The sequence below is a fragment of the Apodemus sylvaticus genome, chromosome 1 (genome assembly GCF_947179515.1).
Source record: "Apodemus sylvaticus chromosome 1, mApoSyl1.1, whole genome shotgun sequence".
Taxonomy (NCBI): domain Eukaryota; kingdom Metazoa; phylum Chordata; class Mammalia; order Rodentia; family Muridae; genus Apodemus; species Apodemus sylvaticus.
The window spans coordinates 183,671,313-183,698,547 of record NC_067472.1 but is presented as its reverse complement, the minus strand read 5'-3'; the positions used below and the strand labels follow the sequence as shown (position 1 = coordinate 183,698,547).

The following is a 27,235-nucleotide window of genomic DNA, read 5'->3' as shown; positions in this document are numbered from 1 at the left end:
CACACACATCACAGTCACGAACAGTCACACACATCATACAGTGTCTTCGATACATAAAAGCCTCTCATAGATACACACACCACACACACTTTCCCTCTGGGTGGTCTGTGGCTTTCTATGCACTGTGAACATTGTAAGCACAGCCCCGTGACACTCGTTTGTCATGGGAAACAGCTTGCAGGGAAGGTTGGTCAGGCCTTAGGCTGCTCTTTGTTTCTGGTTTCACTGGGCAGCCAGGTGGCTTGTCCTCCTCCTCCTCCTCCTGCTCTTCCTGCTCCTGCTCCTCCTGCTCCTCCTCCTGCTCCTCCTGCCTGAACACCGGGATTGCAGGCCTCTGCCACCACGCCTGGCTTAACTGTCCCTTCCCTTCAGTGTAAACTGTTTGAGCCACACAGAGTTTACTTAGCGGGCTGTGTCACACTGGATTTTGTTAAATTGGCACAGTGATGGCAGAGCCTGTGAAAGCTCTCGCTTCTGCTAAGACAGGATCCGGACATCTCCTGGGAAAATGTTCTCTGTGATAAACAAATGAATAAATCAAATATATTCACTTTTAAACACCAAGCAATTGGTTCGTCTGTGGACTCTGGCGTCCATCCTCTGAGGGAGGCTGCCAACCGCCTGTGGGAAAACCGCGTGTGACGAATGGCCCATTTGGGGAAATTGACTTCTGGCCAAACTGGGTTTTGGCAGACTGCCTTTGGGGAGTTGGCGTGGCCAGAGGAAGTGAAAACGAAGCTAAGAGGTTTGCTTCCAGACATTTCAGAAGCCGGAGAAACTTGTTACTCTTGCTTGTTTCTTGGGACAGGGTCTCCTGTCGCTCGGGCTGGCTTCACACTACCCATGCAACTAAGATGGCCGTGAGCCCCTGATCCCCACGCACTGCGCTTCTTCGGAGCGTAGAGGAAGGAGAGAGAAAGGCGGGACGAGGTCTGCATGGCTAGGGAAGGCCGCCTTTCCAGTGTCCTCCCCCAGGGCCGCCGCGTGTCCTGCCCACCCTCCTTCTCACCATTGTTGTGACCCTCGCAGAGCAGCTGCAGGAAGCGGAACAGGTCCTGTGTGAACTCATCATCCGCCATGACTTTCTCTCCTGGGTGGGAGGAAGGGGACCCAGGAGGGGTCAGATGTGCCAGGACACAGCACACACATGCACACAACCCATGCGCACTGCACACGCATGCACAACGTATGGGGTGCTAAAAGGAGCAAGCAACACTTCAAAGACACTGTGAGGTCACCGGCATCCAAGACACCAGCCCGTGAGCTCTGTAGATGGAGCCCTGAGGAGCTGGTCTCCTCGATGGCTAATGAAGGGCCTCAAGTGTCTTTTTACATCAGTGTCTCTCCAATGTCACCATTTGTGTGACATCTAGGAGTGGCCCAGCAGACATAACCCTGAGCCGGACTCCAGGCTGCAGGGGTTAATGGATTATAGGGGTTGGGGTCACTCGCACACAAGGCTCTGGGCAGGGGAGGACTGGGCTGGGAAGAGACAGGGATTGAAAGCCAATCAACTGGCCCCAAAGCCCCAAAAGCAGCCAACCCAGGAGAAGGAGAAGGGAGGTGTGTCAACATGGTCCAATCAGAATAGACCTCTGAAAGAAACCAATCACAGTGGGCTGTAAGATTGGGAATGGGCCAATCAGAGCAGGCGCAGAGGGCACGCGCGGCACCAATCAGAGTGGTTGCCTCCAACAAAAGAGGACCACCAGACTAGGCTTGGGACGCACAGCGCAGAGAGGGTGGGAATGGGGGAGGGCTCGTCCCACCCTGGACTGGGAATCTGGGTCTGGAAGCCCCCAAAATATCCAGCTGTAAAGGGGCCTTGACTGTCTTCTAACTTCTGTGTTACATACGGGGAAACTGAGGCTTACGTTAAATAAAACATTCTTCTGGGCTCGGGGAACTTTCACCATGGGATCCTCTGAAGGGGCCACCACCCTGACCTCCCTGACTGTCCCAGATCCTCAGCTCCAGGGGGTGTCAGGGGTTAGAAAGGGGGCGGGTGGGCGCAGCACAGCAATGGATGGCGGGGGAATTACCGTTTTGGCGATTGATGACTGGGGCAGCCAACAGGATGGGAGGAGGAAGCAGGAGAAAAGAGGAAAAAGAGACAGAGACGGACAGAAGTACAGCGACATGGGACAACAACAGAGACACACGGAGAGAGACGAGCGCAGAGAGAAAGACAGCGGGAAGGAGACAGGAGGGAATCGGTTAGCCGGGAAGAGGAATGATGGGGGAAGCGAGGGGAGGGAGAGAAGGAAGAGGGGAGAGAGAGAGAGAGAGAGAGAGAGAGAGAGAGAGAGAGAGAGAGAGAGAATATACTCGTACACAAGAGAGGCAGGAGGCAGAGGTCAGGATGGAAAGTTAGACACGTCAAAACACAGCAAAGAGGAGACTCGATTAACCGGATTAGGACCATTAATAAACAGCAACCAGAATAAGACTTGGGGCACGTGGAGGGCGGGTCCACGTGGTGATGGGTGACAGACCGAATGACACCCAGGGGTGGAGCCCATGGGAAGGGAGACCCTGGAGGCATGGGTGTGTGTGTGTGTGTGTGTGTGTGTGTGTGTGTGCGCGCGCTCAGGACGGGGAATAACAACCCTGGGGAAACCTAGGCGAACTCTTGGGGAGAGGGGTGCCTTGGGGGACTGGGGCTATGGGCGGCCAGGGGGTCTTGAGGAAGGTGCTGCCCCAGGGCGAGGGTCACCCAGAAGAAGGTCTCACCAGTCCCATCCTCGTTCACCATGCCCAGGCCCTCTGCTTTGTTCTGCCTCTCGAAGGCATTGAGGTCCAGGACGCTGCGGAAAGACGATTGAGGCGAGGACGGTCCGGTTTCCGTCCCCACTCACCGCTCGCCTTCTGTAGACACCATTCCAGCCTTCACCCCTATTCAACCCCTCCCCTCTGCCTGCACCCCCACCTCGCCCTTCACCCATCCGCCTGCATGCCCAGGCACTTCCTGCCTCTATCTGTGCCCCCGCCCGTCCACACCCCACTCTCTTCCTCAAGCCTCCGCCACCCTGGCCTTATGAAGCGAAGTGGGTCTAGTATGCACGCTGAAATCATGAAGACAGAGAACTGCAGTGAGCAAGGCCTACAGAGGGGCAGAGAAAAGTCACCCAACAGCGAGAAGGGAGGAAAGAAAAATGGCGGAAGAGCCATAGGAATCCAGTCACCTAAGAGAGCTGGTCCTGCGGGGGCCCACCCGTGAATTGTCACTAACCAAGGTTCCATTTGTCTGAACCGTTATGATGACTTCTCCTCTTGCCCCTCCTGTTTTTCTGAGACAGGGTCTCATGTAGCTCGGGTTATCCTCACACTCTCTGTAATCCTCCTGCCTCTGCTTTCTGGGTGCCGGGGCCCCAGGCATGTATCCTAATTTCCCTTCCATGTTGGGGAAGGAACTCAGGCCTTGCACAGCTTAGGCGGGTGCTCTGCTGCCGAGGTGCGATGCTAGCCCCTAACTCAGTCCCTCCACCCCCACCCCCCCATTTTCTCTGAGACGGGATTTCTCTGGGCAGCCCTGGCCCTCTGCGGACCAGGCTGGCCTCAAATTCACTGAGATCCTCCTGCCTCTGCCTCCAAAGTGCTGGGGTTAAAGGTGAGCGCTACGACCCACAGCTTGGTCTTACAACTTGTGAGATTCTCCCTTCCAGGTGAATCCCCCTAGGAAACTCTCTAGTGTTTGTACTCCTCCGTGGAGGGAGAGCCCTTTCCCCAGACAGGGGCGTGTAAGTAGAGCCCCGCCCCGCCCCCCAGCAGAGCAGAACTGGAGGGGAGACCTAGGGTCCCACCTGCACGTCTGCATCAGCGCCTGGATGCTCTGGAAGAAGCCCACTTCCTTCTTGTCCTTCAGGTAATCCAGCATTTTCTGCAGTGGAAGTAGCAAGAAAAGGGGGTGAGGGGTGGGGCACCTGGCAGCGACTCGGCAACACCCACCCGCCCCACCCCCACCCCTCTCAGCCCCTCCTCCCAAGACCCTGCCTGTCCCGTTACCTGCTGTACTTCCGCGTTCCCTCCGTTGAGGATGGAGATGCCCAGCTTCAGGGTCGAAGACACCATGGCACCCGTCTCTCCTGGAGGTCGCAGAGACAGAGCCAAAGAAACAGATCACCCACCCACCAAAAAAACAAAAACAACAACAAAAACCTACTATAGGTACGTGGGGGTGGGGGATGAAGTATATGCACGGACAGGGTTCTGTGTGTGACTCAAGAGAGGAGGGGAGACTCGAAAGACAGACACGCCAAAGACCCTGCAGGAGCTGGAGTGTGTGTAGGTGGGAGGCGCGCAGAGGGGGCAAGCGGGGTTGGCAGGGAGTGAGTGAGTGTGTGTGTGTGTAGGGGGAGGATGTGGCGGGTGTGTTCACAGCGGGAGGGGGGATGCCTGGGATTGGGGGCGGGGCACAGACGGCACCTTTGCAGGCACTGATCATCTGCAATACCATCTCAGCGGCACCCCGGTTGTGCAGCCTCGACTGCTGGTACAGGAGCCTCTGCTTCTCCATCTCCTTCTCCTGGGGGGTGGGAGCGGGTTTTAGTGCTCAACAGCCCAGCCTGGGTCCCCGGGTCCTCCTCCTTCTTTCTCTCTGTCTTCTCAGCTCCAGCCACGTCTGCCCACTCTCCAATTCTGAGGGCCCCTCCATGCCCCAAGGGGTTCAAATTCTGTTTCTCTCCTATGCCTGGCTCAAGTCTGCAGACCTCCAGCAGTCAGAGCTATGTTCCTGTGTGTCACTCACTAACGGAATCCTGGGCTTCCTTCTGCTGTGGAAATGTTGTCAGAACTCTTGCTGTTGTTACCAAGAAGACTCTCAAGTGTACCCATGTCACATTACTGTCTCAGATGTCTTGAGTGAAATAACACTCAATGTGCACTTTGACCTCTTAACCCCTGCAACGCCTTGCTTCAGATAGCTAAATAAAGGACAGGCACTACCCATTTCTAGACTTAATTTGGAGTTGGTTTGTTTTGACAAAGGTCTTACAGTATAGCCCTACTGGCCTGGAACTTTTGGCAATCCTCCTGCCTCAGCCTTTCAAATGCTGGTATTATAACCATTAATCCATCACTGGATCCACCTTATGAATTTGTATTTTAAATATATTTTTTAAGCCGGGCGGTGGTGGTGCACGCCTGCAATCCCAGCACTCTGGGAGGTAGAAGCAGGTGGATCTCTGAGTTCGAGGCCAGCCTGGTCTACAGAGTGAGTTCCAGGACAGCCAGGGCTACACAGAGAAACCCTGTCTCCAAAAAAACCAAATCCAAAAAAAAAAAAAAAAAAAAAACCAAAAAAAAATATTTTTAAAGGTGTATTTATTTTACGTACATGTGTGTGTGTGCACAAGAGTGTGTGAGCAGATCTGAAAGTGCATATGCACTTTCTATATGCATGTAGTGCCCATAGAGACCAGAGAGGGCACAAGAACCCCTGGAACTGGGTTATAGGTGGTTGTGAGGCACCGTGTAGGTGCTGGGAGAGGAAATCAGGTCCTCAGGCAGAGCAGCAAGTGCTGCTGACTGCTGAGCCATCTCGCTTGCCTCTAAATATCTTTTGTCTTCCTTCCTTCCTTTTCTCTAAGGCACAAGTTCCTCACATATCCTAGGCTGGCCTCAAACTTACGATTCTTCTGACTCGTCCTTCTGAACACTGGGATTGCAGGTATCCACAGCTGGCTGTTGTATTCTACTTTTTGTCCTTCTCAGGCACTTCTTCTCTGAGAATCCCTTCCTGAGACTCTCCCACTCTGTGTCTCAGCTGCTGTACCTCCAGAGCTGGCCCCATCCTCCCGACCCTTCACCAACGCCCCCCTACTCCGCAGTGAACACCCAGTGTTGGTGACGTTTGTTTGGGCATCTTTCATCTTCGAGGTACAGTAAGCTGGTCACGTACTGAATGAACGGGAGTCAGGCGTTCCCACCCTTCCCTCCAGGACGTGCCTACCCTCCTACCTCAAAGGACACCTCGGCTTCCTCTTCTTCACCTCCTCCTTCTCCATTTTCCCCGCCCTCCTCCTCCAGGTGGCAGCTCTGGGGAGCAGCATCAGTTGGTGAGTGAGGAAAACAAAACAAAACAAAACAAAACGATGCCCCGTCCACCCCCAGGAGCCCCTTCAGTCTGTGGGATGCTGCGGCCGGGAGACACGGGTGGAGCAGAGGCGGGAGCTCACCTTTGCCATGATGTCGGCGTAAGCCATGTACAGGTAATCTTCGTCCAGCTTGCTGAGGAAGTAAGCAGAGACACGCCCAGTGGCGACACATCCCCAACCTTTTGTTTTTAACTTGAGATAAGGCTCCAGGTAGCTCAGGCTGGCCTCAAACTCAATACAGAATGACCCTGAGCCCCTTCTCATGGCGCCCGCACCTCCCGAGGACTGTGATTCCAGCTGTGCCTCATCTGGCGTGCACCACCCAGCGCCCGGCGAATTTTTAAATTTTAAAAATTTGTGTTTGTGTGTGTGTAGTTTATATATGCTGTGTAGTTTATATATGCACTGAGTGCAGTCCTTTTTTTATGGTGTTGGGGATTGAACACAGGGTTTCATCCATACTAGACAAGTAATCTACCAACTGAGCCGCGTCCCCAGCCTTTTGTTTGGGGGCAGATTCTGTAGATGTAGCCCAGGCTGGCCTTCAACTCTTCTGCCAGGTCTTCCTTAGAACTGGGATTTTACACACACACACACACACACACATACACACACATGCACGTGCACGCGCGCGCACACACACACACACACACACACATACACACACGTGCACGCACATGTGGCACCATGCCCACCCATTTTATAATAGGTTTTTTTCTCCTTGTTTTAGAAAGATAACAGGTGTTCTTCATGTATTGACCAATTTATCTTCACGGCAGTCCTATCAAATATATTTCCGGCCCCATTTTTACAGATTGTAGTAACTGAGTCACAAAGACCTTGGTTGTCCAAGGTTGTACAGCTTGCAGTGGGATTCAGCCTGTATAGAGTGACATAGAGTTCCAAGTCTCCCACAGATGGGACACAAGACACTCGGTTCCCCCATGTCCCCTGCAGCCGCAGGTGCATGTCAGAGTCTTGGCCATGGGCTGTGTGTATAAGCTTACCAGGGAGAGCTTCCTTTACTGGAGAAAAATGGCTAAAGGTCTTGCTGGGGTGGGGAAGGTCATGATGTGTCAAGCCTCTGCTACACACTCCCAACACCACGCCTTTCCAGCCTTGGTGGGCTGAAATCTACTGAAGCCATCATCCAAAACAAATCTTCTGAAACAATGTTCAGCTGTGGTGTCCCAGGCTTGCAATCCCAGCTCAGGAGGCTGAGGTGAGACAATCGATTGATTGTGGGATTGTTCAAAAGGAAAAAAACCAGTTGGGGTGTGGTTCCAGAACTCAGGAGGCAGAGGCAGGAGGATTTCTGTGAGTTGCAGGCCAGCCTGGTCTACAGAGAACTTGTAGATAGGGCTACACAGTAAGACCTTGTCTCAAAAGGTGGGGGAGGGTTGGGGTGAGAAAGGCAGACAGTAAATACTTTAGGCTTTTCTGGTCAGAAAACTCTGTTGCATCTCTAACGCTGCTCTGTGCCGGAGCCCACAGGAAGTCTTAATAAGTAGGTGTAGTTAGTTCCGGTAAAACGGTCTTCAAAAAAACAAAAGCAAATGAAACAATCTTTCCTCCCCTTAAGTAGCTTCTGTGGAGAATGGTGTTTATAGTGGCAGGTAAGAAACCGATGCAGACTCTTAAGACTCGAGCTAAGACTGACAAAAAGATCAGAAAGAGTGTGGGTCCCTGCCAGCCACCCTGCCCAGCCCCAGACGCTCTAGAGCTTGATTTCATGTTATGTGAGAAAAAGAAATCCCTGTGGGCTTTCATTTCCTCATCCATAAAATAAAAGGGATGGCGAGGGTCGTCTGTGCCAGCCATTGTGCGTGCTGAGTGCACAGTGTGGTGTCAGACAGAATCAACACTCACAGATGCCACCCTACTACTAGGTTTTAGTTTTTGTTCTTTTTGTTTATTCAAGACAGTGTTTCTCGCGTGGCCCTGGCTGTCCTGGAAGTCACTCTATAGACCAGAGAGATCGGCCTGCCTCTGCCTTATGAGTGCTGGGAGAAAAGGCCTGCACCACCCAGTGCCTGGCTAATTTTTAAATTTTAAAAATGTGTGTGTGTGTGTGTGTGTGTGTGTGTTGTTTATATATGCACTGAGTGCAGTACCTGCAGAGGCCATCAGAGGGAGCCAGATATCCCCAATCTGGAGTTACAGATGGTGGCCAGCAGTTACATGGATGTTGGTACTAAATATGTGGATATTAGCATGGGGTCCTCTGTGAGAGCCACAAGAGGCGCTAACTGCTGAGCTATCTCTCCAGCCCCTCAGAAGCATCCTCACTACCCTGGTTATTACTAAGATGAATTAGTAGCCATTAACTCATACCAAAGTCTTCAAATGAGTTAGAAATGTCTCCAGTCCTCTCTAGTAGAGAAATTTCATATGTATTCATTCCCCCTCGCCCCCTGCAACACCATCCGGATGTTTGTCAGACAAATGCTCCTATTCCTGTGCTTTGTTTTGTTACAGCTCTGGGTGTTGGAAGCCCTCCAACAGGAGACTCCTGTGCCGTGTTCAGCAACAGTATAAAGTAGCAGCCTGTGCTCACAGAGTGACACTAAAGGGTCCCACGACTGGGGGCCAGTAAGACGGCTCAGAGGGTAAAGGACCTTGCTGCCAAGGAAAGATGAGTTTGACTCCTGGGACCCACACGTGGTGGATGGAAAAAACAGATTCCTGCAAGTTTTTCTTTGACGTCCAGTGGCTATGCACACACAATAAAGAAATCAGTATAACTTAAAATTTTAAAGGTCACATGGTTTTTGTTTTAAGGTTCTGGGCACGTTTCTGAGGGAGGGGGGAGCCCTCACCTCTTTTCAGTCAGAGCTGTGCGGCTGAAGTGTAGGACCAACTGGTGTAGGGGGTCCGGTTTCTTCTCCTCCACCTCTTCCTCCTCTTCTTCCTGCTCCCCAGCTTTCTGGGGGGACAGGGTGAGGGTTGGGGGATGGCGTTTTTTTGGGGTCCCCATCAGTCCCCTCTCATAGTTTTGCTGGACTAGAATTTTGTCTTTTCCCAAATCAAGCCTAAAGGGGCGTGTTTCTTAGTCTCACCCTCCCTGCCCCACATCTCCAAGCTGTCCCCGGCTCACCGATAAGTCATCTATCATGCGGTCCTCGAAACTGTGGTCCTCAGTCAGGATCCAGGAGGCTTTGTAGCTCTCCAAGAACATGTTACATGCTCGGTGCCTGCAAGGCAAAGGTCTCCAGGCCACTGAGCCGCTCCTGCTCCCCCAACTCCCGCGGCATCTGCCGCCCTCAGTCCTAAGACTCCATCCTCCGGACTCCCAGTGCTTTTTCCTTCCTCTAAGTTCCTGTGCTACCCTCCTTCCTGGATGCCTTACGTGGGCAAGTTGTACAGGGGCGTCATGCGGAAACAGGCCACCACTGCCCTCCGGCGCTGCTTGGACAGAAGTTTATGCCACACTGCCTTCTTGGACTTGTAAGGATGTTCCGTCTGGGGAGTGGGACAGTCTGTCGGTCAAAGGAACACCTGGGCTCCTCCTCCAACAGACTCAAGGCACCTTGCTAGCCCCAGTGCTTTATCACACTTGTCCCTTGACGCAGTAAGCCCTTTCCCCAGATCCACAGGGCTCCTTGCCTCCTTGCACACAAGGATCCGTCCCTAGCCCCGCCCACCATCAGCTGGCCCCGCCCACAGACCCAAGACCACGCCCTGTCCAAAGACTCAGCCCACAAAGGTGCCCACCTGGTCCAGGTGATAGAGCACAGCGGACACTTCCTGGACTCTGCGCACGATTTTCTCGGGATCATCAGCATCTTCCTCGCGGCCTGGGACGCCGCGGTACAGTGCCATTTGCCAGCGAAGAGAGGGTGAGCCTTCCACCTGAGGGGAGTAAGCACCGGAACGGGAAGGCACCTCCCTGGCTGCCTGCCCCCTTTCCACTGCCAAGCTTAGGTGCGGTGAGTGAGAAGCAAAGTCCCTTCTGCAGAGCTGGCAAGTTGGCTCAGTGGTCAGGGCGCTTGCCGCCAAGCCTGAAGACCTGAGTTCAAGCCCCAGGGATGCACATGGTAGAAGGAGAAAACTGATTTCTGCATTGTCCCCTGACTTCTTCTATATGCAACCAAGACACATCAAATACATACATGTAATTTAACAGAAAGTCCCTCTTCCATGTCGGGAGGCTCACACACTTCCCTCAAAGGGCTTACCTTTCCCTGAAGGTTAAGGTTGTTCTGAAGGAATTCGCGGACCTCCTCATCTGTATCTTTCTGGGAAGACAAAGCCCCCTGGGTCACTCTGGAGGCCTCGCCTTCCACCATGACCCGTGCCCCTCCCCCTTCTAGGCCTGACTGACTGAGGAAGTTGCCTGGGTGTGACCTAGGGAAAACAAGAAGAATGTAGGTGGGCTGTGGACAGACAGATGTCTAAAAGTGACTCACAGGCTCACTCTGAAGGCACAGAGGGGATTAGTGAGCCTGCGGGCTGTGTGACAGGCGACACCATCGGAAGTCAAAGCCCAAAGAATGATGTTTCAGGGGCAGAATAGAGTGGGCTTTTCTGTAAGATCAGGGGAGGTGGGGGGGTACGAGGGGAAATGGTGAGGTCGGCAGAGATTAAAGTTGGAAAGGTCAATTAAGTGTCCAGGTACACAGAGCCAATGGGAGAGTTAGCCGGGTGAAGTCGGGGGGCTCTGGAGGATTCTATAGGGTTCCAAAGACTCAGTATCTCCTAGGGGGTTAAAGTGGAGGAGAGGCCTTCGGAGACTCTGGGAAGGGGTTGTTTCAATATGAGGAAGAAGTCAGGTGTCTTCAGGACTCGGGTGGGTGGGGCAGAACGTGGCGGGGTGCTGAGCCTTGAGTTAGTCTCAGGAGACAGTTCAGACTGCAGGTGGGGAGGGGGGGAGACCATCGGTTTCGTGGCCGTGGGAGAGAGGCCTGTGAGGTCCTACAGAGCTCACTGGAGTCCTATAATCTGTATCCGTCTCTGGTTGCATTTGAGGATTAAACTGTATCCTGTCCTTAGATTTCTTGGATGGAGTCCTCGGCATCCTAACATAAGGCTCGGAACATCCTAGAGGGTTTGGTAAGTGTCTGAGGTCCTGCAAAGCTTTGGGGGATTCTACATCAGGATTCTGAAAGTCTCCATTGGATCTTAGGGGTTCCCTGGGATCCCCCAAACAGAGCAGGGTGCTGGGTCGGGCTGGATAAGCACCAGGGCATAGCGGGCCTTGGCCAGCACGATGAGATCCTGGTCAGTGGGGGCGCACATGTTTAGTCCGATCGGCAACATCTTTTTGAGTGTGGCCACGATCAAAGATGTCTGCACCGAGTAGCGGTCGCCCCGGCGCTTCTTCTTGGTGCGTTCCTGGTCGGAGCCACCTGACTGCGGGGACACAGGATTCAGTGCTTGCCCAAGTCCTCACCCCACCACCCCCAGCACTAGGCAAAACCTAGAGCTACTTTACACAACCCAGCTCCTAACCTGGTTGCCAAGCAACCTCTTGTCACCTGGCCCTTGCTCCTCCTTGTGCTACTGCCACGACCATAGCCCATCCCCCACCCTGGTCCGATATCGGCATTCCTGCTTCTGTCTAGAGCCCTGGTATATCCATGCTCCTGTTTTTTCAAACTCTAGTGATCCTCTCTAAGAGAACTCTGTAGGATCCAGTGTCTACCATGCTCCACCCCATATTTCATATCCCCAAACCAAGTTTCCAAGAACAAAACAAAGATGTCGGCCCACAAAGAGCCCCAAGACACAAGATAAGCTGGAAGGAAGGGAGAGACAGGGAGACTGAGGCAGACAAGGACACAAGGAGACGGAAGGTGCAAGATAGATCTGGAAAGATCTGGAAGCCAAGACACAGAGCACAGACTCCCGCAACCGTGTTCTGGAGCCATAGGCGCAGACCCCTCCCTAACCACGGCCACTCCAGTCATGCCAACAAGAAGTCCCAGTGGCAAGCTGCGGCCAGAGCCCCGTCCATGGCTACACTGAGCATGGCCCGCGTGCCAGACACTGCCCAAGGTCCCACATGCAGCACTGCTGAGTCTTCAAAGAGCCCCAGGCTTGGGGTCCGTCGCCTGGATGCCATCAGGGGCTCACAAAGATGTCACACAAGATCACTACCATCACTCGGTTCTCCCCCAGAGGCCAAGACACATACCTGTGCTCAGCCGGGGATGCCCCTAACCATGCAGCTGTCCCACCCATCCCCCGGGGACCAAGCCCACAATGCACAGGGGAAAGCCGGTGGGGTTTTTTTTTTTTTTTTTTTTTGGTACCAAAAAAAAAAAAAAGATGATAAAGAAGAAGAGGAAGAAAAGGAAAACCACCCAAACCAGAAGAGAAATAATTCAACAACTCGTCACAAGCTGAGAGTGGGGGAAGGAGTGGATGGTTGGGGACAAGGAAGAAGACAAAGAGGAAGGAGGGCAGGAACTAAGGACAAAGGGTGGGGACAGGGACAAAAACAAAGGGTGGGGAACAGGGACAAAAACAGGGGGGTTGAAGGGTGGGGCTTTGGGTGGGAAGAGGTGTTAGCCAAAAGCCATGCAGAAGGTTCCAGATGTGGCGCTGACCTGTACGTCTCCTGCCTGCTTCAACGGGTTGCCGACAGAGACAAGAAGGGTTACCCCAGCCCAACAGAGTCCCAGACCCAACTCCAAGGGACCCTGGTTCCTCTGCCCGACCTCCCGCTCTTTAGCTGGGAATTTCCAGACCTTGATTTGGGGGCGGGGTGCTGTTCTTTAGGACCCCAGAGAGGGCCTTGTGCAAGGAGGTGACGGGGAGAGAAGGAAAGTAATGGCGGGGATATGGGGGGGGGGAGAGTAATTGGGTGGGGGAAGGGAGGGGAGGGAAGGGGTAAACAGGATGGAGGCCGGAGGAGAGATGGAAGAAGGAATGATTGACAGAGGGGAGATGGGGAGGGTAGGGAGGAGGAGGACTACAGGGAGGCAGAGGAAGAGGAGGAAGGAAAGAAATCGGGGGAATGGAGAGGTGGAGATGGGGGAGGTGGGGAAGAAGAGGCAGGTAAGGAGGAGGGTAATAGGGAAAGGAAGAATGAAGGGAAGGACAGAAGGAGAGATAAGGGGAGGACTGTGAGGAAGAAGGAAGGGAGAGGAGAAAAAGGATGGGGGAGGGTGGGAAGAGGTGGTCCCTGAGAGCTAAAGGGGATATGACCAGAGCAGGACAGGTGACATCCTGCAGGGTGCTCCCTATCCATCCAGGCCTGCAGGGTGCTCCCCAACCCCCTCAGTTCTGCGAAGCGCTCACCTTGGCCATTTTGCTCTTATTGTCAGCCGTCAAAAAGGACATGTTGTTGATCTCGTTCTGGACCACGAAGTTCTGCTCTTCACGCTTGAAGTTCTGGAGGGGGAAGCAGCGTGGGGCTCAGACCCCGAGGCTGGCAGAAGGCGCCCACAGGCTCTAGCCGTAAGGAAAGGAGATTGGTACTGGTGACATGCGTGGGGGTTTGCACGGGGTTGGGGACTCACGTGGGACTTGGACCAGTAGATGAAGATTTCTCCCACCATCCTGAACAGCTCCTCCGCATTGGGATTGGGCTCTGTCAGCCAGTGTGCCCTGGGGACCGGGAGAGAATGGACAAAGGTTCAGGGATCCTCAGGGAAGGGGCTCACCCAGAGACGCTCAGAGATGCCCAGAGACGCTCAGAGATGCTCAGAGATGTTCAGAGACACTCAGAGATGCTCAGAGACGCCCAGAGACGCTCAGAGACGCCTAGAGACGCTTAGAGATGCCCAGAGATGCTCAGAGATGTTCAGAGACACTCAGAGATGCTCAGAGATGCTCAGAGACGCTCAGAGACGCCTAGAGACGCTCAGAGATGCCTAGAGACGCTCAGAGATGCCCAGAGATGCTCAGAGATGCTCAGAGACACTCAGAGATGCCCAGAGATGCTCAGAGATGCTAAGAGACGCCCAGAGACGCCCAGAGACGCTCAGAGATGCCCAGAGATGCTCAGAGATGTTCAGAGACACTCAGAGATGCTCAGAGATGCTCAGAGACGCTCAGAGACGCCTAGAGACGCTCAGAGATGCCCAGAGATGCTCAGAGATGTTCAGAGACACTCAGAGATGCTCAGAGATGCTCAGAGACGCTCAGAGACGCCTAGAGACGCTCAGAGATGCCCAGAGACACTCAGAGATGCCCAGAGATGCTCATGGGAACCATGACACATTCATCCAATAGAGGGCATGGAGTGTTTTAAGGGAATCTGATCAGTTCAGTGAACTTTAAAATTTTAGGCTCCTCAGACAGGATCTTACTTTGTAGCCCAGGCTGGCCTGGAGCTCACTGTGTAGACCAGGCTTGCCTCAAACTCACAGAGATCTGCCTCCAGAGTACTGGGATTTGGACTACCATGCTCTATCAGAACTTTTTTTTTTTTAAATTTAGTCTAGGGAGACTTGGAACTCATAACAATCCTCCTGTGTTAGCTACTTGAGACATATACCACCAGACCCAGCTTGGAATTTTCTAATTTTCTAATCGCTATGAACTGTGCTAAGCCAAAGCTGTGAATGAAAGGATAAATATCTCTGTGGTGCACGGCTATGTTACTGTGTATGTAGTGGAAAAGCTACATTATCCAGTAGGAGGGCAGCGATAAAGCTTCGCAGTTGGGCGTGTGCCGCCAGCTACAGGAGGCAGAACCGTGAGCATGAGGCCAGCCGAGGCTACACAGCACCTTCAAAGCCAGCCTGAGCAACAGAGAAAGAAGCTGTCACAAACAGAACAGAAGGGGGCACACAATGCTGTGTAGTGGGCTCTGTGGCGCGCTTGTGTGACAGCTGTCTTAATTTCCTTAGTCAGTAGAGCCAGACCCTGCCCAGCAGACCTTCTTCCCTGTGTCAACCAGAAGCCATCCTGACAGCCCAAACCAAGCATGGAATTCTCTCTAAGCCTAGAGATATAAAATTAGTGGCAAAGGTAGAGGAGGGAGGGGTCAGATGGGTGGGTAAAGCTCTTTGCTGTGATCTAAAGGAGATTGAGGTAGTTGCGTGTTCTGGTGTGTGTATGTGTGTGTGCCAATTCTCCTCCCTTTCTGTTTAGATTAAAAAAAAAATCAGATAGAACCAAGCAGGGAACTGTAGATATTTCTTTTAGATTCAATTTATTTTGTCTAAATATGAAGGTTTTTAGGTCCAGAGTGAGCCAAAGAAAATTAGCCTAATTGTGCTAACAAAATGTATGGCTGACCGTGGAAGGCTGATGCAGGAGGGGTTGCTGGGAGTTTGCCTGCCTGTTTTGTTCTCGTTCTGACTACGGAGTGAGACTCTCTCAAAGACTACTAAACAAATGGCAGCGACAACAAATAACCTATGGCCGACTAAGTAGTGATGGATCACAGCTCAAGGGTAGTCAAAATCTGCAAAATGCTCACCAGTACTCCCATTTCTGCCCTATGGCAGACATAGCTAATCAACCACAGAACCCAAGCCAAGCTTACGATCTTTTTCAATGGGAATAGATCTTAGAGTTTAAGCTATCTAAATAGTGCTTTTGATTTATTAGTTAGCAGGCTGATATCTGCGTATATTGTTTTCTTAAAGACGTATATCTTGGGGGATATCATCTATGTTCCTGTCTTCTCTCCAGTGGGTAAAGCCTGACCATGGTCCTTCACTACACATGTAGACACAATGCTGGAGAGAAAATAAGTCTTCTTATAGTGAATGTTGTAACCCTCAATACAGTTTTAAGAAACAAAAGAAGGCAAACCCAGGAAGGCTTTGTGTGTGTGTGTGTGTGTGTATGTGTGCGTGCATGTCTTGGCCTTGTATGTGTTTGTATGTATCTATGTTGTATGTATCTGTATGTCTTGGCCTTGTGTGTGTTTGTATGTATCTATGTTGTATGTATCTGTATGTATGCGTGTATCTATGTATATATATGTATGTGTGTTATGTGTATATCTGTGTGTACATTATGTGTGTAGGTGTGTATATATATGCATGTATATTTGTTTATGTGTTTATGTATGTGTATGTATGTATATGTGTATCTGTGTGTTCATGTGTATATCTGTGTGTACATTATGTATGTAGGTATATATGTATGTATATGTATGTATATTTGTGTATGTGTTTATGTATATATGTGTTTATGCATGTGTATGTATTTATATGTGTATATACACACACATGTATCTGTGTGTGTACCTGTATGTGTGTATATTGTGTATGTATGTGTATATATGTGTGTATCTGTGTGCATATGTGTGTATTTGTGTGTATGGGTTTATGTATATATATGTATATATGTATGTGTTTGTGTGTATCTGTGTGTTTGTGTGTTCATGTGTGTATCTGTGAGTGTGTGTGTTGTGTGTGTGTGTGTGCATGTGTATGCATGCGGGCATTTGCTACCGTGCACATGGAAGCCAGAGGACAGCCTCAGGTGCTGGCCCTAGCCTTCTGCCTTGTTTGAGACAGTCCCTTGGTGGACGCCATCGCAGGCTCCACTTTCAAGGCCGAGCTTCATTGCGGCTAGGCAGGCTGTGAGTTCCCAGAGGTTGTCCCTTCTCTACCGCCCATCTCACCACAGGGGCTCAGGGATTACAGATGTGTGCTGCTGCAGCCAGCTAGCTTCTCATGAGTTCACTTTATCCACTCGGCCATCTCCCCGACTCAGAGAGGCTACGGAGGGAGAAGGGCGTGGAGGGGCTGCAAGGGTCCGTGGCAGCTCAGAAAGCCTGAGTCAGGACAGACTGGGGCCTTGCTGACCTGTTGTTGTCTACGTAGCGGATGAGCAGCGGGTAGAGGGCATACAGGTCGCGGCAGAGCACGGAGAACTCGTCCCGGACCAGGAGCTCCCCCTCTTCAGCTTCTGCCTTGGCCTCCAGGCGCAGCTGCTCCTCCTCAGCCACCACCTTCCCTGCCCGCTTCCGCAGTCGCCCAATGGTAGGGATGAAGTGGGAGCAGAGGAGCTCTGGCCTGGCTCGGCTCACAATGGGCTGGGCAAACACTGCGGGAGGGCGGGTGTTACTCACACGTGACCTCTGACCTCCAGGAGCCCCAGCACCCTGCTCCCCAGGAGACACCGCCCTGCAGACCCACCAGCCAGCCGCTTCATCCACGAGGCCTCGTCGATGCCCAGGTTGTTGACGATGATTCGGAGGATGTTCCCCAGTAGGGAATTGAGGTGATCGGAGGTGACTGCCGTACAGGGTGGTGGGGCGCCTGCAGGCAGGGCTGGCGGGGGTGCCTCAGGCCCTCGCTCCCACCAGCGGGGCAGGTAACTGCACAGCATGGGCAGCGTAATCTCGATGACATGCGGCATCTCTGTGTAGCGTGCCCCGGACTCGGCCAGTCCCCCGATTTCTGCCATGAGCCTTTCTAGCACTGGGATGTCGGGACACATCTCCTCCACACTGTTGGGAAGCCCCAGGACTGGGGTGCAGGGATAGGTCAGGGTATGCCAACCGTCAACCCAACGCCTTCCCTATGACCTGCCTGACACCTAAGTCACCTTATACTTAAAAGAGTCTCCAAGAGTCCATCCGCCCTATGCCACCCTCCAACCCAGGTGCCTTTCAGAGCCCTCCCACTGAAACCACGACCCGCAAGTAATTTACACCCCAGCCCTCGCTAATCCCTAAAGCCAAGTGCAAGATTTGTTTCCAAACTCAAAATATACCCCGTCATGGAATTTGGTCTCACTATGTAGACCAGGCTGGCCTTGAGCTCACTATGTAGACCAGGCTGGCCTTGAGCTCACAGAGATCCTCCAGCCTTTGCCTCCGGAGTGCTGGGAGTAAGGGCATGCGACACCATGCCTGGAATGACATGGGACTTCCACACTGAACTTCTGAAGAAAGAATCCCAACTTTGTATCTAGGTGGGGTCTCGTGCGAGCCCTGAGCCCTAAACACCTTCACTCCCAAAATCATCTCAACTCTGCATCCGATATGTGGCAAGCTGCAAAAATTGTTTTCCAGCCCTGACCTATCCCACCTCAGCCCCCAGAGCACGGAGAGGAAAGGCCTGGGCCGTCTCCACCACCAGTTTCAGGTCGCAGAGCTCGGACTCCAATTTTGTATCTGGAAACCCACAGTCCGTCACCCACTGTCCCCTCCCATGGGCTGGGAGTGGGCTTTCTTTTTCTTTCTTTTTTTCTTTAAACAGGGGTGGGGATGACTGAGTCTCATGTAGCCCAGGCTGGCCTGGAACTTTCTAAGGTGTGAAGATGGCCCTGAAAAAGGCCCTCCAGGATCTTACCTTCCAGATTTCGGGGTACCACACATTTTGGGTTTGGGGAGCACAGCATGGCTCTCCCGACTGGATATTTTCTGAGCCCCACTCCTGGCTCTAAGCCCCGAGGTTGAGAAGACAGGATGCCTGCCTGTGGCTTGTGTGGCCACCACCTCTGACTCTTGCCCCTAAGAGTCCGCAGATATCGTGAATGAAAAACATCCACGATAAGCCCTGGTCACTCAAGTCTTAAGGACACTCACTGGAGGGCACCTGCCTCCCCAAGCGGCACATTACCAACTCCATAGTCAGCCTCACAGCTCCTAACTTCAACTCTGACCCCCTAATGCTCCCAGGGGAGTGGCTTCGGAAGGTCCCTTACAGCATGGCCCAGCCCCTCACAGCCCAGATTTAGGGAGCACTCCACCCTGAGGGCGGCTCTCCTGTGCCCCTGACAGCTGCCCCAGCCCACGCGACTCACTGGCCCGCTCTCGAGGAGACTTGGTGGTGTAGACAGAGCAGGCGTTGTATTCATTCAGCTCAGGCTCCAGGAATGCCACTGGCATGGCTGCGGCCAGGCGGGCCAGGCATTCCCCGAGGGCTGGCCGCAGCCTGGAAGGAGAGCTGTAATGAGTTTCCAGGCGCCCCTCCGCCTGAGTCCTGAGTCCCAGCCCCATCCTGCACAGGAGCGCCCCCTACTGGTCCGCTCTGGAGCAGAGTTGCGGGCACCGCTTTCTTTCCTGCGTGCCTGGCAAAGACTAGTATGCAGACTGAAAAGTTCCTCTTTAGTGGTCTCCAGCACGCTGTTGTCCCGTTTCTGCACGTCTCCTACCAGGTCTAGCTTGTTCCCCAGAAGAAGACACTCAAAACCTCCTTAGCAGGTGTCTGATTCCCGTTCTCCCAGATCCCACAGCCTGTTTCTATGCCAGGCCTTTCCACTACGCGCCCTCTGCTGGCTTCTGGCATGAACTTCAGTTACCCTAGTTTAGTGGCAAGTTCAAGATTTTAACATGTCTAGCTCTGCACCTCCACCCCACTTCCATGCCTTTCCCCTCACCCCACAGCCTCTAAGTCCTAAATAAACCCAATTATCTGTCCCGTTTTCTTACTTTTCCACATAGGGGTTCCTGGTGGTTCCCAGAGAGTAGATACTGCAGAGCGTTCGGTAGCAAGAAACTTGCACATCATCCACTAAAGAGGAGAGAGAGTGAGGGTCTGGGCTGGGCCCACCATGCCAACTCGCCCCTTACCACCTTCTCTGTCACATGGTCAGTGGGTAACAGATAAAGCTGCACAGCCCACTGCTATTTATGCTTTGTAACACAGCCAAGACCAGCTTTCTTTTAGCCTATCTCTAAAGTGGCATTATTGTGGAGCCTTCTGCACAGGGTAGGTTGAGGATCAAGTGAGCTGTTGTTTCAATTTGTGATATTGGGGGGTGGAACATGACATCTCCCACTGTGCTGGGCAAGTGTTCTACCACTGGACCACACCCAATTCTCAAATAAATTCCTGAAAAGTAATTAGAAAAGAGGACACAGGCTGGACAGTGGTGACACACATTTTTGATCCCAGCACATGCTGGGGTGCGGAGGAGGGTGGGGGAGAGGAAGGTGGATCTCTGAGTTAGAGGTCAGCCTGGTCTAAAGAGTGAGTTCCAGGACAGGCAGGGCTACACAGAAAAACCCTGCCTCTCCGGGCAGTGGTAGTGCACTCCTTTAATCCCAGCACTTGGGAGGCAGAGGCAGGTGGATTTCTGAGTTCGAGACCAGCCTGGTCTACAGAGTTCTAGGATAGCCAGGGAAACACAGAGAAACCCTGTCTCGAAAACCTAAAAATAAATAAATAAATAGAAAAAAGAAAAAAAAGAAAAAGAAAAAAGAAAGAAAAAAAGAAAAACCCTGCCTCAAAGAAACCAAAACCAAACCAAACCAAAAACCAACCAAACAAACAAAAACCAAAAGGAAAAGGACACAGGATGTGCTTACTAAAGGGGCGGTGCTTTTAAAGGGGAGGTGCTTATTAACAAAGAGGGACTTATTTTGCATCAGATCTCTTTGATGAACATGGGAACACTTCTTCCAGAACCTAGCACACATATGTACATGGTTTCAGGCGTCCTAAACCCCTCCTACAGGGCCAAGGTTAAGATCCTCACTGACTGTACAAATCCATCAGGACAACAGAGGGCAGGGAGGCTCAAGATTTAGAAAAAACAGCTATAGAGAGAAAGACAAAATACAACGGAAGTGATGTCACTGCATCTATATTTTCCACATGTGTTTGTGTGATACACATATGTGCATGTGTTCCAGTGTGTACGCATGTGAAGGTCAGAGGTCAAAAGTAGTCAGCCGCTTGATCCCTTTCTTCCTTCCTTCCTTTCTATTTACGTACGTATTTATTTATGCACGATTTATTTAAGGCAGGATATCACTATGTAACGTGAGCTGGGTTGGAACTCACTGTGTATCTCTGGCTGTCCTGGAACTTACTACGCTGAGATTACAGCCTCAGCTCACCTTGTTTTCTGAGGCAATCTCTCACTGACCTTGGAGCTCACAGATTCTGCAAGTGTAGCAGCCAGCGAGCCTCGGGGATACTCTTGTCCGTCTTGCCAGCACCGAGACTGCAGGAGCATTACCACTGCACGGTCTGTTGTGGACACTGGGAATCCACGCCCAGGTTCTCACACCTGAGTGGCAAATACTTTCCCAACTGGGTCATCTCCCCAACCTCTGGGATTATGAAGTTTTAAAAATGAAGGACAGCTGAATGTGGCAATGCGTGCCTGTAATCTCAGCTTTGGGAGGTGGACCAAGAGTTGAAGGCATGTGGTGGCGCACGCCTTCAATCCCAGAGCACAGGAGGCAGAGGCAGGTGGATCTCTAGGAGTTCAAGCCCAGCCTGGTCTACACAGTGAGTTCCAGGACAGCCAGGGCTACACAGTGAGACCCTGTCTGAAATACACAAAAACCAAACAACAACAACAATGAAAAGAGTTGAAGACCAGCCTGGGTTATATGAGACTGTCTCAACAAATAAAAATGAGGGCCACAGGATAGCTCAGTGAGCAAATGTGTCTTTTACCAAGCCTAATGACCTGAGTTTGGTCCCAGAATCCGTATGGTGGAAGGAGAAATCTAACTCTTTAAGATTGTCTTCTGACCTTCACACTTTACCATATTGGCACACTTACACCACACGCAGACACATAATAAAGAAATCAACGTAAAAAAAAAAAAAACAAAACCCAAACTAGAAAAGATTCTAATTTCAAATAGATGGTGAACTCAGGAGCGGCTATAGAATAGCTCATAGCCTAGTGCCCTGCAGTACCTGCAGAATACGGCCACCTTTTCCCCCCAGAAGCCACAGCGCCTGTTATGGAGCTTCCCATGGGGCTCACATGTGCAGGCTGGGCCCCAAGGCAACGATGTTCAGAGATGGAACTACTGCGATCTGATAACGGCTCTGACCTCACGAATGGTCGTATTCCTAACTGGACGGGAGGTAGGGCCTGGGTGAAGGAAACAGGTCCTGGGGGACAGGTCGTTTGGAAAGTATGTCCTGCCCCTGCCTCTTTGCCTCAGCGTCTCTAACTCCTGGTTCCCATGAGGCCAGCAGCTTGCTGTGTGACCCCACTGCCACGATGCCACTCAAAGTCATGGAGCCAGGTTGATGAACGACTGAAATCTCTGAGAGCGTGAGGCGAATAGATCTGTCTTCCAACTGAATTGCTTTTTAGGGTTACAGGGTGGGGCTCGAGATAGCTGTCTCTGTGCAGCCCTGGCTCCCCTGGGACTAGCTGTGTAGACTAGGCTGGCCTCGAACTCACAGAGATACACCTGCCTCTGACTCCCCAGTGCTGGGATTAAAGGCACGCACCACCGCTGCCTGACCTGCATTGCTTCTTTCAGACAGTCCACCATAGTGAGAAATTCTGACTAACGAGGCCACTTCTAGACTGTTCCTTATCGGAGCTGCAGCAACTGCTCATTTCTTTTAGCCTCCTCGGCTTCCTGGGAGGAGGATGCCTGTGGTGAGGAGTGTGAGGGAAAGACAACATTTCAGAGAAGGCAGGCAGGGCCATGGGATGGAGGGAACTGATGTTCTGACCTTAGGATTTTTCTAATCTACTTTGGAGAGTACAACATTCGGGAGAAAGAAGCTTCTAGCTTGTTTGAGTTACAGTGATTTAGAGTCACTGGGTCTCTGGTGCAAGTAGCTGAATCTTGTGTGTATGTGCAGTGCTGGGGATGGAACCCAGCACCTTGTGCATGCTAGGAAGGGCTCTACCCCTGAGCCACGCCCCCAGCCCCTCACTGGGGGATTCTAGGCAGGGGCTCTACCAAAGAGCCACACCCCAACCCCTCCCTGAGGGATTCTAGGTAGGGGCTCTACCACTGAGCCACGCCCCAGCTCCTCTCTGGGGGATTCTAGGCAGGGGCTCTACCACTGAGCCACGCCCCCAGGCCCTCCCTGAGGGATTCTAGGCAGGGGCTCTACCACTGAGCCACACCCCCAGGCCCTCCCTGGGGGATTCTAGGCAGGGGCTCTACCACTGAGCCACGCCCCCAGACCCTCACTGGAGGATTCTAGGCAGGGGCTCTACCACTGAGCCATGCCCAGTCCCTACCTGGGGGTTCTAGGCAGGGGCTCTACCACTGAGCCACGCCCTCAGCCCCTCACTGGGGGACTCTAGGCAGGGCTCTACCACTGAGCCACGCCCCCAGCCCCTCCCTGGGGGATTCTAGGCAGGGGCTCTACCACTGAGCCATGCCCAGTCCCTACCTGGGGGTTCTAGGCAGGGGCTCTACCACTGAGCCACGCCCTCAGCCCCTCACTGGGGGATTCTAGACAGGGCTCTACCACTGAGCCACGCCCCCAGCCCCTCCCTGGGGGATTCTAGGCAGGGGCTCTACCACTGAGTCACGCCCCCAGCCTCTCACTGGGGGAGCCTAGGCAGGGGCTCTACCACTGAGCCACGCCCCCAGTCCCTCACGGGGGTGGGGGGGGGGAGGGGGGCTCTAGGCAGGGCTCTCCCACTGAGTGCTCTTAGCCTTTCATTGTGAATTCTACTACTCAGTGGGTCTTTCTTCCAGCCCTTCACTGCTGGATGCCAGCCCAGTGCTTTACCTTGAGATGCAGATCATCAGCCCTTGCTTTTTTTTCTTTTTCTTTTTGCAAGTCAAGACCTCACCCTGTGGTCCAGGCTGGCCCAGAACTCACTATATAGCCCAGGTTGGCCTCAAACTTTCAGCCATCCTCCTGCCTCAGCCTAAGTGCTGGGATTACTCAGCGGTGTGCAGCAGCACTGTGGATTTTGAGTGTACGTATTAGTTAACGCCTTCCGTTCCCCGCAGTCAGTCGCTGTGTGCTTTGGTTCACCGCAAGGAAGCATTTGCTCTAATACCACGTGACTGCCTCACGCCTCAGGATGGACCCTGCCGGCAAAACTGATGCCCCGCCCCATGCCCTTTGCCCTCAGGGTCAGGAGTCCTTACGGATGACATCGTCTCCGAACTGGTGCTGGGCGATGTGCTGGAAGAGGGTGGTGAGGACAGGCAGCAGGGCCACCGTGGTGTAGGTGAGGTTCTGGCCCACGCCCTTCACCTGCGTGCGCGCCTGGGACACCTTGCCTAGCCGCAGGTTCTCCACCATCTTCTCAATGTCCTCGGAGGCACTCTCGAAGAAGGAGCGCAGACCCGCCTTTACGATCTCAGGGCCTGATTTCATCACCGTTCTAGGAGGTGGGGTGCAGAGCTGCAGCTGTAGAAGCAGTGTCCCCCTCTCCTCCCCGCTCCTTCCCTCCCCTCCTTCCTCCATCCTCCCCTTCCTTCCGCTTTCTTCTTCTTGAGAAAAGTGTCAGAGAGTACAGGAGGACTGGGTTGGGGGGCGTGGTTAAGGTGTGGTGAAAGGCTACCCCCAAGCCATACCTGGCATCCAGGGAACGTGCCAATATGTGAAGACAGTTGACCACAGCTGGGGCATCCGTCCCTGGGGAAGGAATACGGGCCAGGATGAGGAAGAGGCCTGGTGATGGTTTGTACATGCTTGGCCCAGGGAGTGGCACTATTAGGAGGTGTGGCCTTGCTGGAGTAGGTGTGTCACTGTAGGTGTGGGCTTAAGACACCCATCCTAGCTGCCTGGAAGTGAGTCTTCTGCTAGCAGCCTTCAGATGAAGATGGAGAACTCTCAGCTCCTCCTGCACCATGCCCGCCTGGATGCTGCCATGTTCTCACCTTGATGATACTGGACTGAACCTCTGAACCTGTAAGCCAGCCCCAATTAAATGCTGTCCTTATAAGAGCTGCCTTGGTCTTGGTGTCTGTTCTAGCAGTAAAGCCCTAAGACAGGCCTCAAGGCCGGACCCTCCTCTGTCCATCCCAACCCTCCCTGGCTAGGTTCACGCCACGCCATACTAACCGTGCCGAGCTTCCACAGTCCCCTCAGCGTCCCCACCCCAGCTCTGGCTGTCCTCCCTCCTGTCTCCCTCTCCTGTCTTCTGTCTAGCTATGACTTCCCAGGGCTGTCCTTGTGTGAGACAACGCTGCACGGCTGTCTACCCATCCACGGACAACCCAGTCTGTGATCAGAGGGAAAAGGTATAAAAGGCTGAGCCCGGAATTCTTTCTTCGAGGTGGAGCTGGGTGTAAAGGAATCAAGAGAGCTGGTAGAGGCTTGGAGGTGGGGCTACTTACCAAAGAGGGACACGCGGTGGCGGACAAGGGCAGCAAGTTTACAGAAGAGGCTGAGGAAAGAGAAGGGGACAGATGGACAAGGGAACGAGGAGTGAGGAGACCAAGATGAAAGACAGCGGTGATGTGACCAGAGGACACAGAGCAAGCTTGACAGTCACAGGCAAGGGCTGGGGGGCTGGAGAGGTCGCTCAGCGGTTAAGAACTGGTTAAGAGCGCTGACTGCTCTTCCGAAGGTCCTGAGTTCAAATCCCAGCAACCACATGGTGGCTTACAACCATCCTTAATGAGACCTGACGCCCTCTTCCAGAGTGTCTGAAGACAGCTACAGTGTACTTACATATAATAAATAAATAAATAAATAAATTAATTAATTAATTAATTAATTTAAAAAAACATGCAAGGGCTGCAGGAATGGCTCAGTCTTTGAGTGATGGTCTAGAATTCCCAGTAAAGGACTCGAGATGTGACTCTGGTAGAGCTCCTGCCTAGAATCCCCCAGGGAGGGGCTGGGGGAGTGGCTCAGTGGTAGAGCCCCTGCCTAGAATCCCCCAGTGAGGGGCTGGGGGCGTGGCTCAGTGGTAGAGCCCCTGCCTAGAATCCCCCAGTGAGGGGCTGGGGGCATGGCTCAGTGGTAGAGCCCCTGCCTAGAATCCCCCAGTGAGAGGCTGGGGGTGTGGCTCAGTGGTAGAGCCCCTGCCTAGAACCCCCAGTGAGGGGCTGGGGGCGTGGCTCAGTGGCTCATACATTTATCATACATAAAGATCAGTCCTCAGCACTGCAAGAAAAAAAAGTCACAGCAATAACTGGCCAGGAGAGGTGATGGAGGAGAGGCTGTCTTTGTCAGTATGATTGGTTTGTTTCACTAAGTCCTGGGAATCTCTTCAGTCACAGGGAAACTGGGACAGTTAGCTGTCACTTTAGAACATCCCAAGGCAGAGACACTCATCAGAGAGAGCCCTTATGAGTCACGGTCAGGAGGAAGAGGTTTGGGATTAAAATGCTGTAAGGTCAGAGGTCACTGGCAGCCCACCTGGTGATCATTTCCTTCTCCTTGTTGGAGGCGTGGCCACCGCTGCCCAGCACTTTGGCGGGTGTGGACAGGAAGTAGAGACAGTGGTTGGTGAAGTATTGGTTGATCAAGGGCAGCAGAATCTAGATGGGGGGAAGGAGGAGGGGCTGGGTGAAGGGTCCGGGGGCCCTCCTAGACCACAGCCCCTCCGGGTTCTGAGCCCACCTCTCACCTTAGCAAAGAATTTAATCTCCTGTTCGTGAGGAGATTTCTCTACCCGTCCGCTGCTGACCACAGCCTCTGTGGGGAAGGGCAAGTAGGAGCCATTGTGGGTTTAGGCTGAGGAAGCCAACATGTTGTGGTAGGAAGGGACACTGGATGGGGGCAGAGTGAGGAAATGACACGTCTTCTGTCCCAGCACTCGGGAGGCAGAGGCAGACAGATCTCCGAGTTCGAGGCCAGCCTGGTCTATAGAGCATGTTTCAGAACAGCCTGGGCTACACTGAGAGACCATGTCTCAAAACACCCAAACCAAACCAACCAAAAAAGTTTTCTCTCCTTTTCTTTCACACCTGCCCTGGCCACAGTCAAGCCAGAGGGCCACCTGGGCTAGGTCCCTGCTCAGGCCACTCCTGTGACTCCGTCTCCGTGCAGGGGACGCGCTCTCACCCCCCATCTAGTTACAAAGCCCCTCTCCTTGCTGCGCGGGTCCCCGCAGTCGCTCCCCTCCAGGGGTTCCAATGCCCCCACCCCACCCACGCCACCCCTCCGTGTCTTGGTACAGATGTCACAGTGTCACCCATGTCTTCCTTGACTACCCTGCTTAAATAGCAGCTGGCTCCATACTCCCCGCCCACCTCTCCTGGTGTCCGGTTCCCCCAGCACTAGGCACTTCCTAGCACACTTGGCTTAGTCTTGTGCGACTCTGTCTGACTCCAGAACAGGGAGGCAGAGGAGGAACCACCTTCTGTCTTGCCCCCTGCTAACCCACACCACCATCCCCAGCAGGCTCCGCCATGACTGATGCTCCATGGATGCTAGGTGGGGGAGAGGCGGAGGGAACTTCTCCTACCCAGGTGGGCGATGAACTCCTGGGAGATGTCCATCCAGCGCAGCAGCTGCTGCAGGAAGCCAAAGGCGAACCGCTTCTCGATGGAAGACGTGTCCAGTTCCATGTCCTTAAGACCCCTGTGTGGAGAGGCAGGGGCAGCTCAGACACAGGCCTTGCCCTATTTCCTGTGC

At 53.0% G+C, this 27,235-nt stretch overlaps 1 protein-coding gene and 1 long non-coding RNA gene across 2 annotated transcripts in view; one reads left to right on the top strand and one right to left on the bottom strand.

Annotated features, from left to right (window-relative positions):
• The window catches only part of Ryr1 (ryanodine receptor 1), a 133,808-nt gene that overhangs the window by 41,691 nt on the left and 64,882 nt on the right, over positions 1-27,235 (bottom strand). Inside the window, 27 exon segments of the mRNA XM_052167344.1 lie at positions 1,010-1,090; positions 2,043-2,060; positions 2,734-2,807; positions 3,804-3,880; positions 4,006-4,085; positions 4,426-4,525; positions 5,959-6,036; positions 6,177-6,228; positions 8,915-9,021; positions 9,193-9,289; positions 9,445-9,557; positions 9,810-9,947; positions 10,274-10,333; positions 11,277-11,447; positions 12,647-12,661; positions 13,341-13,433; positions 13,562-13,649; positions 16,814-17,054; positions 17,147-17,479; positions 18,762-18,892; positions 19,390-19,471; positions 23,788-24,026; positions 24,220-24,280; positions 24,985-25,034; positions 26,015-26,136; positions 26,226-26,293; positions 27,066-27,181. Coding sequence (XP_052023304.1) covers positions 1,010-1,090; positions 2,043-2,060; positions 2,734-2,807; positions 3,804-3,880; positions 4,006-4,085; positions 4,426-4,525; positions 5,959-6,036; positions 6,177-6,228; positions 8,915-9,021; positions 9,193-9,289; positions 9,445-9,557; positions 9,810-9,947; positions 10,274-10,333; positions 11,277-11,447; positions 12,647-12,661; positions 13,341-13,433; positions 13,562-13,649; positions 16,814-17,054; positions 17,147-17,479; positions 18,762-18,892; positions 19,390-19,471; positions 23,788-24,026; positions 24,220-24,280; positions 24,985-25,034; positions 26,015-26,136; positions 26,226-26,293; positions 27,066-27,181 — 2,885 coding nt within the window.
• On the top strand, positions 3,783-8,853 carry LOC127672185 (uncharacterized). The gene is made up of 4 exons (XR_007974854.1): positions 3,783-3,865; positions 3,973-4,167; positions 5,940-6,209; positions 8,574-8,853. It is a non-coding gene; the product is annotated as an uncharacterized LOC127672185 (long non-coding RNA).